At 44.2% G+C, this 12,736-nt stretch overlaps 1 protein-coding gene across 1 annotated transcript; it reads left to right on the top strand.

Annotated features, from left to right (window-relative positions):
• Positions 1–5,845: 5,845 nt before the first annotated feature.
• Positions 5,846–11,799, top strand: FAM83H (family with sequence similarity 83 member H; the record flags this gene model as incomplete). Its single annotated transcript, XM_082315487.1, has 4 exons — positions 5,846–6,298; positions 7,475–7,639; positions 7,984–8,108; positions 9,153–11,799. The coding sequence occupies exons 1-4, from the start codon at positions 5,852–5,854 to the stop codon at positions 11,797–11,799; spliced, it is 3,384 nt and encodes a 1,127-aa protein (XP_082171613.1). The 5' UTR covers positions 5,846–5,851.
• Positions 11,800–12,736: the final 937 nt, after the last annotated feature.

The raw sequence follows: 12,736 nt of genomic DNA, 5'->3' as shown, positions 1-12,736 counted from the left end.
CCCGTCACCAGCTTTGTTGCCCTCCTCTGGACCCATTCGAGTACCTTCACATCCTTCTTAAATGGTGGGGCCCAGAACCGCACACAGTACTCGAGGTGAGGCTGCACCAATGCTGAATACAGCAGGATAATCACCTCTCTTGACCAGCTGGTTATGCTGCGTTTGACGCACTCCAGGATGTGGTTTGCCTTCTTGGCTGCCAGGGCGCACTGCTGATTCCTATTGAGCCTGCTGCCAACCAGCACCCCCAGATCCCTTTCTGCAGGGCTGCTCTCCAGCCACTCCTCTCCCGATTTATACTTGTGTCCAGAGTTACTCCATCCTGGGTGCAGAATCTGGCATTTGCTCTTGTTAAATGTCACGCCATTAATGATTGCCCAATGTTCCAATCTATCTAGATCGCTCTGCAAGGCCTCATGTCCCTTAAGAGAGTCAACAGCACCTCCCAGTTTAGTATCATCAGCAAACTTGCTAATGGTGCATTCAACTCCTGCATCCAGATGGTTGATAAAAATAATGACCAGAACTGGCCCCAGAATTGAACCCTGAGGAACACCACTGGTGACTGGTCTCCAGCCAGATGTAGCCCCATTCACTGTTATGCTTTGAGCCCTGACATCCAGCCAGTTCTTCACCCAGTGCACCACATACCTGCTTATCCCACAGCTGGACAACCTGTATTAGTTAAGCATTGAAAGGCCTCCCTGAGCCTTCTCTTCTCCAGGCTGAACAACCCCAACTCTCTCAGCCTTTTTTCATAGCAGAGGTGTTCCAGCCCTTTGACCACTCTTGTGTCCCTCCTCTGGACCCGCTCTAACTGGTCCATGTCTGTCTTGTACTGGGGACCCCAGAGCTGCATGCAGTGGTCCAGGTGGGGTCTGATGAGAGAAGAGTAGAGAGGGAGAGAATCACCTCCCTTGACCTGCTGGCCACACTTCTTTTGATGCAGCCCAGGATACGCTTGGCTTTCTGGGCAGCAAGCGCACTTTGCCAGCTCGTGTCCAGCTTTTCATCCACCAGTATCCCCTAAGTCTTTCTCCACAGGGCTGCTCTCAATCCCTTCATCCCCCAGTCTGTACTGATACTGGGGTTTGCCCTGACCCAGGTGCAGGACCTTGCACTTGGCCTTGTTGAACCTCATCAGGTTCACATTGGCCCACTCCTCAAGCCTTTCAAGGTCCCTCTGGATGGCATCCCTTCCCTCAAGCAAATCAGCTGCATCGCTCAGCTTGGTGTGATCTGCAGACTTGCTGCTGGTGCACTTAATCCCACTCTCCATGTCATTGATGAAGATAGTGAATTCTGCAGCCTGAAGAAAACACATCACATCACCTTACCCATAATTTAAATTTTTTTCTAGCTGTATAAATGCTAATAGCTACTAACTAGAAAGCACTCTAATGAGTAGCTTTAAGGAAAACTGCCATATGGAATAAAACTGAACATTGTAGCACACCTCTCTGCTTCCATAAACAAACCCCTGCCTATATAGTGTCCTCATCTGCCTGTGTGTTTGAAGTAACAGATACAGAGATCTTGATTTGATCAAGCTTTTTCTCCTTACATGCAGAAACTTCAACTTCTTTAACTCTCATTTGGATCCAGAGGCTATGGTAATCTTTCCTTACAGATATAGACACAACCAGTAACTCTCAAAATTGTTTTTATTCCCCAGAATCTAAATCTATATCACTTGACCATCAGCTTCCTATCTTGCACAAACATAAGGTGCAGACACTTCTTCCACTTATGACATACCAGCAGATGCATCACAAGTGCAAACAGGACCATATCTTTTTGAAAGCATTCCAGATAATTCCCAAGAACTGTCAAGTGCTTTCACTCTCTGGAGTCCTATTCAGTAAGTTAGTTTTCTTTTAAGAGTTGCAGAATATTTAAGATTTTTTAAATTAAAGTCCAGCTTAATTACCATTTAAGCTGTTTCAAACCAGAATTTATGTACTTCTATCAAGTATTCTCTGAAGAGATTTACTCCAGTGCATACACAGCGAGTGCAGTGTGCATAGGTGGTTGAAATTGCTGCTCTTGCTTACCTATACTATCCATGCAGCTAAGACAAATGTGTCCTGAGTGTATTTGCGTCACTGTATATACACACTTTCTGTGTAGCGCTAGTGCTATTACTCTGGCACTACCTGGGGGGCACTGAACGTCTGTGAACACACTGTAGAGTTCATCCGTGGATGCACAGCAGGCTGCCCACTCAGTTACAACTGCTGCTGCAAGCAAGTTGTCACAGAACTCGGACAAAAGTATGAAATCTTCAGATTCTTCCTGACCTTCATTTCTAGAATAAAAATGAGGATCTATTCAGGGGAATCAAAGTATGTGACAGCTATATTTTTATATATATATATATATATATATAAGTGAGCAAACTCTAGAATGTCCTCACACTTAGGCTCAGGGTAATCTAGGGTCTTCTTGAGGGGGGAAAGGATACTTTTTTTACAGTTTTCCTGCCTTTCCTTGGGAACAGTGCAATGGTCAAACACACTTATTGTAGCTACTCTTAAATTTATTGTGCCCACTTGTTAGGGACTTGCCCTTATATCCTTGCAGGTTATGAGTTACTGTGGCTTATGGTGGTAGAAACGTAATTTCTGGTTTTTATTTCACAGTTCTCAGATCTGTGCATCTATTTTGGAAGAAATTAAAACCACCTGAAGGAAGTGAGGCAGCTTAATGAGTAGAGCCTTGCCTGGGCAAACACAGGAATGGCACACTCAGCAGGCTGCAGGTTCTTTCCAAGCAGGATCTGATGGTGCTTTCTCAGCATTAACTTCTAAGAAGGAGCTGGCTGAAATAAGACACAGCATCTCCCTCCTTAGTTCTCTCCTTGTGAGCCAAAGAGGGTGACGGTGCAGATTTTCCAGCCTTATTAGTCAGCCAGAGGTCTGTTCATGCTCCAGTGTTTGGTGCAATCCAGTTCAGGTGTTCGCTGCGGCCCTCGGGATCTGTTTTCGCAGGTAAAGGTGACGTCTGGAGACCAGGCTGCCCCGCCCCGGCCTCCCTGCCCCTGGCGCGCTCAGGCTGGCCGAGCGCACCCGGCCCTGGCTCCCTGGGGTCAGTTCTGACCTCTTTGCCCGTTCTTCGGAGGCTGGAGGCTCCTCAGCACGGCCTTAGGTGGGCGATGGTCTGGGCTGCGCAGCGTGAAGGCAGATGGCCCAAAAAGTGTCCCGGGCTGGGTGCTGACAAACCTGCTTCCTGCCTGCCCTCCGGCCACGCCGCGCCCTCCGCCCAGCCCGCACAAAGCCCAGGGGAGCAGTCACCCGCTGCGTTTCACAGCTGAGGCTAACACTCCTTAGTGCACACACAGCGAAATGACACCCTCCAACACAGACGGGAGGAGGGAACGCCCTCCTGAGAGGGATTTTTTATTCTGGCAGCACAGTCAAGTGCAGATGTCTCGCCATGTTACAGGAGAAGCACAGGTATCCTTCCGAACATCCCACACAGGCCAGTGACCCTCCTGGGACCATCTCTCCCACTTCACCTATGATCACTATATTCAGTCATGCCAGGAGTCCCTCCAGCTCCATATTTGTTTTCTCCCTGTGGCCAGTGGCTTAGAGAAAACCACGAGGATCATTTTGCTTTTGCATCAAATTTCTTTCTTCACTGGTACTATTTTTCCTGCTTATTCATGAATATATTGACTACCACAAATACTTAGGGAACTAAAGCGACTCCTCTTATTGTAAAAACTGCCCTACTTGGTCTTTCCCCTCTGTTTCCTGACCTACCTTTCCAGCCACAAATTGTGGCATGGTGGAAAAGTGTTCTGACAAAGTATTGCGTGCCTGTCCTCTTTGTACATACTTTCTCTAACCATTTTACAACATCCTGTGGGAAGGAGTTCTACAGAGTAACTACAATTGAGAAAAAGTGTTTCCTGGTGTTCAATTTGAACCCACTACTTGCTAGTTTAATTTTATGCCCTTTTAGTTCTTGTACGGGAGGAGAAAGTGGACAGCTGTCCCTGCTCATATTTTGTAGACGTCTTCTCTAAAGAGTCATAGTTCAGATTTATAATAACCTTTTTCAAGACGTGAGGAATGAGACTTTCATATTCACAACACATTTAGGTTGTGAGCTCCCTCTGAATCTGTTTAGTGGTGTTATTTTCTCTGTTCCTTACCTAATAATGCTTAGCATTAGCTGACCATTCATCCCATTTATGGGTTATATCTGAATATGTTGAATATGTTGATCTCATACCCAAGAATGAATGGAACTCTGGGAGCATTTCCTTAAAATGAAAAGCTAAAGACACTACTAAAATAGTTAAGTGCAGGTACATAGGTGACTTGAGCACACCAAAATGGAGGTATAGAGTGGACTGCTTTTTATTTTAAGCGAAAAAAGATAAAATGAGAATTAGAGTGGGAAGATAAATCTAGACAATTCAGACTACAAATAAGGCTATGTGCGTAGACTATAGAGACGATTATCTATTGGAATACTTCACTCAGAGACCTGTTAGATGCAGTTGCTATCTTTATATTAAGACCATATTTTTTCCTGTTGTATCATGCAGCTCTACTAGGAGTTATAGTTTGAAGCAGGAGTAACTTGTGGGAGTTTGAGGCAGGAGTAACATAGCACTGATCTGTGCTATGCAGGTAGTCAGATAAGAAAGTCCACTCAGGCTTTATCTTGAAACTGTTCTAGCTTTATACTTACAGCTGTTAACGAGAGTGATAGTATGGGCCTGAAGTCTTTTTTTCTTCCTCCCACATCCATGGCAATCCCTTCCATTTTGGGAGCAGATGTGTTGGATGGCAATGACAATATCACTCTCTATACTCACACTTCCTATTAATGTAATTTTGCATGAGTGGTCAAGGACAGCCACACTCTTTTTTTGATTATGAGGGAGCCTCTGTTGGCATGTCAGTGCTGGAGCCCCAGGAAAAGTATGTCCGAGCATTGACATTAATTGAGGCTCAGGAAGCCAAAGGGCTTTGGAGTTCTTTGCAGATCAGTAGGATATTATTTATTGAGTTGTATTTGTGGCACAACAAGCTTTTCTTCCAAAAAATGGTTAAAATAAAATTTGTCTTTAGTCTCAAATAATAGGTTCCCTACAGACGGTTGTCAAATATTGTGAGCCCCTTCAGCTCAGATTTTTCCCAACAGCAAGAGACTGAAGAAGCAATCATGTCCCTTGGTTTTTATTTCTTCATGGATCTCATGAAGACTTGTCTGATTTCTGACCATGTTACAACAGCAGGATGTCCTTATACTTGCCTGCATTCCACTCATACCCCGCTTCTATTCATATGCTGAGGTGATTATAACACTCAATTTCTAAGGATTCAGAAGTTGCATTTGTATACATGCATGTGCTTTTTGGTTTAGTGCCATATTACACACAGTAAATAATTTTTGTAGCATTTGGAAATGAGTTTTAATGGAGTCCAGATAATAACCAGCAGCATTGTTCATTTGGGGGGAAGGTAGCTCTAAAACAAAAGACAAATTTAAGCTTAGCAATCGGCAGCCTAAAAAAGAAAGTTGGGCATTCTGTTAGATGCATCATCCTTGTTCATCACAGTGCTGCCTGATTTGATTTGTTCCTTATTTTGCCCCCAAAAAATTAACTGTGTTTAAGTAATGCTTAAGTGATTACCACCTTTGCCTAATTTAAGGCTCCCCATCCATTCAGAATGAACTTTCTCCAACATTACTCTGTGTGTTTTGACTCTCTTCCCTTTTGATTTTGCCATCGTGAACCCCCAGCTCTCACCATTTATAAGGACAGATGTGTCACTGGAGTGAAACTGCTCTCATTGTTGGTTCTTTTCTTACAGCTCTCCCTCCCCTCATGGCTCGTCGATCTCAAAGCTCCTCACAGGGGGACAATCCCCTTGACCCTAACTATCTTCCCCCCCATTACAAGGAGTATTACCGCTTAGCTCTGGATGTGCTTACTGAAGAGGGGAAGGAAAGTTACCAACGCTTCCTGGCAGAGGAAGCAGCCCCTGATTTTCTTTGCAACTCAGAGGTGGATCACATCATACAGAATCTCCAGAAACCCCAGTACGCCCATCAGGAAGGTAGCACAGATACCGCAGGTGACAATGACATGGATGGATCCTCTGGGACTTACTGGCCCATGAACTCAGACCTTGCTGTTCCTGAGCTTGACCTGGGCTGGCCAATGGTCTTTGGGTTCAGGGGAACAGAGGTGACAACCCTCGTGCAACCACCACCTCCGGACAATCCCAGCATTAAGGAGGAGGCTCGCAGAATGATTCGAGCAGCTCAACAGGTGAGACAGTGAAGAGCCCAACTAGAGCAGAGATAAAATTATATGTGTGCAAAAGATGAATCAGAATGCATCAGGTCCTCTGCTAATTCCCTTAACTTTGCTCCCAGGACCTGACAGAGGGGAAGGTTGATTCTAAAACTACCATTTACTGACTCAAAGCTAGCCTCTGCTCTCTGGTCTCATGGAAAAGTGTGTAAGGCCATGCTAAAATATACCAAGAGTTCACAGAATCACAGAATAGTTGAGGTTGAATGGGACTTCTGGAGACGGTCTAGTCCAGCCCACCCTGCTCAAAGCTGGGGCGATTAGAGAAGGTTACTTAGGACTTTTTTTTTTTTTACTCTTCTTATTTTAATGCTTTGGGGTGGAAGGGACCTTTAAAGGTCATCTAGTCCATCCCCCCTGCAATTGGCAGGGACATCTTCAACTAGATCAGGTTGCTCAGAGCCCCATCTAGCCTGTCCTTGACATGTCCTTGAGTATCTCCAAGGATGGAGACTCCACAACCTTTCTGGAAACCTGTTCCAGTGTTCAATCACCCTTACAGTAAAAGAGGTTTTTCTTATGTTTAACTGGAATTTCCTATATTTCAATTTGTGTCTTGTGTCTTGTCCTTTCACTGGATACCACTGAGAAGAGTTTGGCTCCATCTTCCTTACACCCTTCCATCAGGTATTTATATTCACTGATAAAATAAGAATTGGGAAGGACAGGGAGATAGAGCTTTGAAGCCACTTCCTATATTATCAGCATACAGATGCAGCTATATAGTGGCTGACTGAAAGTTGGCCAGGAATTTATCTAAAAATGGCACAGGTGTGTTGGAGCAGGTAGTGGCCAAGCAGCTCAATACAACCTTCCAGTGTGGTTACGTAACCAAAAAATACCTGCTATCATTGGATTAATGAGTAAGGGAACTCTCAGTGGCAGTGGGGTTTCCCTTCACCTCTCACCCTCACATACAGAATATGCACCTTAGATAGCAATTCTGTATCCACTTCTGGGGCCCACAATGTTTAAAGGAACCTTTAAATGGGAAGGTTCCTGTTTAAAAAGGAAGTTGAAATGGAGACTGTGCAGCAGTGCAGCTTTGGAATGTGAGGTGCTGGGGAATTTGATCAGTCAGGGCATAAGCAGGCACAGATTGCTGATATCTTTCTCACATTCTTTTCCTAGGTGGTAGCCATAGTGATGGACATTTTCACTGATGTGGATCTGCTGTTTGAGGTGTTGGATGCTGCTGCTCGCAGAGTGCCTGTGTACATCTTGCTGGATGAAATGAACTCTCAACTTTTCCTCGATACAGCTGCTAAATGTAGAGTCAATCTTAACTATGTGGAGGTGAGCAAACCAAAGACCTGCCCTGCCCCTGATTTGCATCCTGAGGGGGATATGTCCTGGGACACAGAGGGCTGTTACGACAGTAAAAACCTGAGAAAGGGGAAAATGGGCCAGAGCCTAATGAAAGATGAGTATGAAGAAAGCTAGGAGAGCTGGCACAACAATAAAGGGCTGAGGACGCACTAATAAATGGGTTTATCTATCCATTGTATATGCAGACAGAATCACTAGAGCTGAAGTATAAAAAAGGTGTCAGGATGGAAGTTAAAAGAGCAAGGGGAAGGAGGGGCAGGGGGAGGGAAGTAAGAGCTTCCAACTGAGTCAGTGCCTTGTCTGGTTTGCAGTTCCTAAGGGTGAGGACAGTTTCTGGCCCAACCTACTACTGCCGCACAGGGATGTCCTTCAAAGGCCATGTGAAAGAGAAATTCCTCTTGGTGGACTGCATGGTGGTGCTGAGTGGCAACTACAGGTGAGAAGCCCTGCAATGTTACGTGTCCCAGTTTCAGTGAGAAAGAGGCTGGTTAATTGGTAAAGTGGTGCTTCGGCACTTCCAAATGAACATCAGTGACAAAAGTTTTTCTCACTGAAGGACACTGAGCAGCAATTTTCAGGAAAAATACACCATTTTGCAACTGAGGTAGACACACCAATTAAACAAGCCCTCAAGCCCAGACACCCGAAGCCAAGCTTCCTTCACCTCAAGAGTGTAAACGATCTGTAAAAAACTACAGTAATTATAAGGTGTTGTGGGTTAACCCCAGTAGGCAGCTGAGCCCCACACAGATGTTCACTCACTACTCCCAGCAGGATGGGCGAGAGAATCGGAAGGGCAAATGTGAGAAAACTCGTGGGTTCAGATAAAGACAGTTTAATAGCTAAAGCAAACCTGCACACGCCAGCAAAGCAAAATAAGGAATCCATTCACTATTTCCCATCGGCAGGCAGATACCTAGCCATTTCCAGAAAAGCAGAGCTTGACTTGGAAAGACAAATGCCGTAACTCTGAACGTCTTCCTCCTTCCTGCACAGAATCACAGAATGGTTGAGGTTGAAAGGGACCTCTGGCGGTCATCTGGTCCAACCCCCCCTGCTCAAGCAGGGCCACCTAGAGCCAGTTGTCCAGGACCATGTCCAGATGGTTTTTTAATATCTCTAAGGAGGGAGACTCCACACTGTCCCTGGGCAACCTATTCCAGTGCTCAGTCATCTGCACAGTAAAAAAGTGTTTCCTTATGTTCAAATGGAACCTCCTGTGTTTCAGTTTGTGCCCATTGCCTCTGGTCCTGCCACTGGGCACCACTGAAAAGAGCCTGCCTCCATCCATCCTCTTTGTGCTCTCCCTTCAGGTATCGATATACATTAATAAGATCCCCCTGAGCTGTCTCGTCTCTAGGCTAAACAGTCCCAGCCCTCTCAACCTCAAACCCCTCAATCGCAAATGGTTTAATGTAAAGTGGTACAATCAAGTTACTTGATGCTAATACACTGTCATTACTTCTATTTCTCTTTGTAGTTTTATGTGGTCTTTTGAGAAGATTCACAGAAGCATTGCGCACATCTTCCAGGGGGAGTTGGTGGCCAGCTTTGACGAAGAATTCCGAATTTTGTTTGCACAGTCAGAACCTCTTGTTCCTCCAGCCAATGTCTTGGCAAAGGCAGAAAACACATTTGCCATGACTCCCTTTGGCAATAACATGCCTTTCTTTCCAAAAAAAGCACCCCTGATGTTCCAGAGAGATGACAATCTTTTTCCCTCCTTTATGGACAGAGTTGATCCAGACAGGTACTTTCTGTCAAATTTCAGGCGGGATGACATGTTGCGCCATACTGTGGAGGGGTCGGCCATGCGAATGTATAAAAAGGTAGAAATGGAGAATTCTCAAATGGATCCTGTCAGGGGTTTTCTCCGTTCCAAGCAGTTGGAGTTGGATGCTTTTAAGAGACACAGTTTTGCAGAAGGAACATTTGAAAATTTTGCTTCTTCTAAACAGTATGCCAGGCAGATGTTTGTGAACAATATGGATGAATTTAAAATCCAGTCTAGTCATTTTCAGAAGGACCAGTTCTACCAGTACCAGTTTGAACATCCCCATCTTTCTGGCAGACCTCAGGGACTCTTTGAGAGAATCCGAGGTGGTAGGCCAGGATTCAATGAACTGGAAGACTATGGAGAGGGACCCAGATATCCTGAACTTGAATCCAGTTTCCCACAGGAGGGTTTCCCCTTAAGGCTGGATTACGTACCTTCAAATTCTTCCAGGGAAGTGAGACATGGCTCTGATCAGCTGAATCCTGCAGGCAATGGCCCAATGGGAATGATGTTAAGAAGGCAGAATATAGGACAGAAATTTATTTGCCAGACTTCTCCTACACAGAAACAAAGCCTGGAACAACGCCTGTTCTTACAAGACAAAGATGAGGACCAAGATGAAGACAAGAACACACAGGAAAATAGAACAGGTTTACGTAACTGGAGGATTTCTTCATACCTTAGTGCATACCAGTCCGAACCAGAAGAAGGTCTTCCAATGCCTATGGAATCAGAGGCATATAATGATGTTCTTGGGGATACCCTCACAAAGCACCCCACTGACCTTATCCCAGCATTCAAATCCCCTATGTCTTTTAATAGCAAGTCACTGGGAGTTGAAAGTGCCAAAGAATTTGCAGATCCTGATAGAGCAGGTGAAGAAACCCCTATAACGAAACAAGATGCCTTTAGGTCCAGAATAAATCCTTTGATCCAGAGGAGCTCAAGACTCAGGTCCTCTCTGATTTTTAGTGCTGCCAAGTTAGATCAGCCTAGCACCACAATAGAAAAGGTTCAGATGATCCAAAAAGAACAAATGTCCAGTGAGTTGACAAAAGACAGTGAAACTATAAAGACAGCCGCCTCATCTAAAGTGGCAGAACTTCTAGAGAAGTACAAAGCTGTGGGCAAAGACACAGAGCGAGCTACAGTCACTCATACCAAAGCTGTTGCTAGTTATCTACAGGAAGAATCACAGAACACAGAGAAGAAATGTACCAAATCCGTGCAATATAAGATCCTGGAGAGTAGGGTACTAGACTCCAAAGACTCCTGCAGTACTTACAAAATGCATGGAGAGGCTGACAGACCCTTTGGAATGGCCTCATCAACCCCCCAGCTTGTTGATACATTGAGTAAAGATCCCCTAGCACATATTAGCACTAAGGTGGACAAATTATCATCTCGGTTTTACCCCATAGAGAATAAACCTGCTCTTCCAGAGAAGGAGAGTCTTATATTTGTAGGAGACACTCAGAAATTGACTCTTCCAGAGAAGAAGGAAAGAGTGACATTCAAAGAAGACACTCAAAAATTAGTCAATACAGAACTGAAGAAACCACAGATAAGGACAAGTACCACATCAGTTCTTGAAAACCTATCTCGAAGTCAAGGATCAGACAGCTCGCTCAATAAATCTGAGGAAGACTGTTCAAAACAAGAACAAAATCCAATGGAATTTTTAAGAAAAGGGTCACTACGGCTGAAGCAGCTTTTGAACCCAAAAGGTGAAAAGAAATTGGAGGAGGAACCCACTTCTGAGAGTGGAAAATCTGACAAGCAGTCTGTGGTTCTCAAACGATCTTCCATAGGGGACTGTCAGGAAATGATGGAGGAAGAAAAAACCCATAAATTTGCAACACCACTTCCTCCCAAAAGCAGCCAGCCAACACAGGGGAGATTTCCTTCATCCACAGCTAACATCCTGTACAGCAGCAACCTCCGTGATGATACCAAGGTGATTTTGGAACAAATCTCTGCAAACAGTCAGAAGAACAGAGCTGAACTGGCCAAGCAACTACCATCCACTAGTAATCCTGACCTTTCTAAGTCAACCACAAGCCTGGAAAGGAAAGGTGAGAAGGAGAAAAGCTGTAACATCCACAGGTCAGAGAGTTTTGGGAGCCAGAAACGAAATCTTCAGCGGCAACCATCAGAGGATAGAGATACCCTCCTGAAAAAAATGGAGAATATGCGGAAGGAGAAGCGAGTCTACAGTAGATTTGAGGTCTTCTGTAAAAAGGATGAAAATACAAGTCAAAGTGAAGAGGAATATGACACAGATGCCAAAGACAAGAAGATGGGAAAATTCATGCCCAAAATCCTGGGGACCTTCAAGACCAAAAAATGATCCTGAAAATACTATTTAATTCCATATAATCACTGACTGTCAAAGGGGAACGAGGAAGTAACTTGTTTATGATGGCTATAAGCACCATAGGCAATACTCTTCATGGTTAGTGAGTGGAAATGTGTTCAGCATTAGACTCCTATGGCACAATTTGCCCAATAAAGTCATGTGGTATCAGGCAACCTTATCACAGTATGTTTCAAATAAAATTATTAAATCGCCAAGATGCTTAAAGCAAAGAAATAAAGTAAGAGTCTCTTTATGTTATGCTCAGGGAATATTTTCAGCAGAGAAAACAATTCCACTTTCAGAAGGAAAGAATAAAAAAATAGAAAGTGCAATACTTGAGTTCAGTCCAGGAAAGAAAAATACATGCACGCACGCGAATGCGCATTAACTGGAAAAAGTGTTTAAAAACCAATTGTTTCTCAAGTACAGTTATCTTTTCTTTGTATCTAATAACAAATCAAACATGGGAGGCGCTTTTTTTTGAAGGTTTACAGGAGAAAAAAAATTGTAAACTTTTTGCTCTTATCTATGGTTATGGTCTCATTTAGCAGTACATGCTCAGCTTTCATATTTACCATTTCCTAAGCCTATTGGTTCTGTTTTGTTATTCGTTTGTTTCCTTATGTATAATGGAAGTATTGCTTTAGGGGGTGAGCTGAAAGAAGCAGCTGAAAGGTCATAAAAGAGGAAATTGACATGCTACTAATGGAGAAAGACTTGTTTTTAGGGCTCCTTTTCAGCCCAGTCAGGAGTTTAATTAAGCATCTAAAATGCTGTCTTGGCCAAGTAGTAACTTGCTTGACAATGTAACTCCAATTCAGTAAGTGATTGTGGGGAGGAGGGGATGTTCAGTTGTTAGCATATCTTTCCATGTGAAGACAAGGAAAGATGGACTCAGAACAATGAAAGGAATAAGGCTGCTGGAATT

The sequence above is a fragment of the Platalea leucorodia genome, assembly GCF_965183815.1.
Source record: "Platalea leucorodia genome assembly, chromosome: 1".
NCBI lineage: Eukaryota > Metazoa > Chordata > Aves > Pelecaniformes > Threskiornithidae > Platalea > Platalea leucorodia.
Note: the sequence above shows the minus strand (reverse complement) of the source record. Positions and strands in the feature narration are given on the sequence as shown.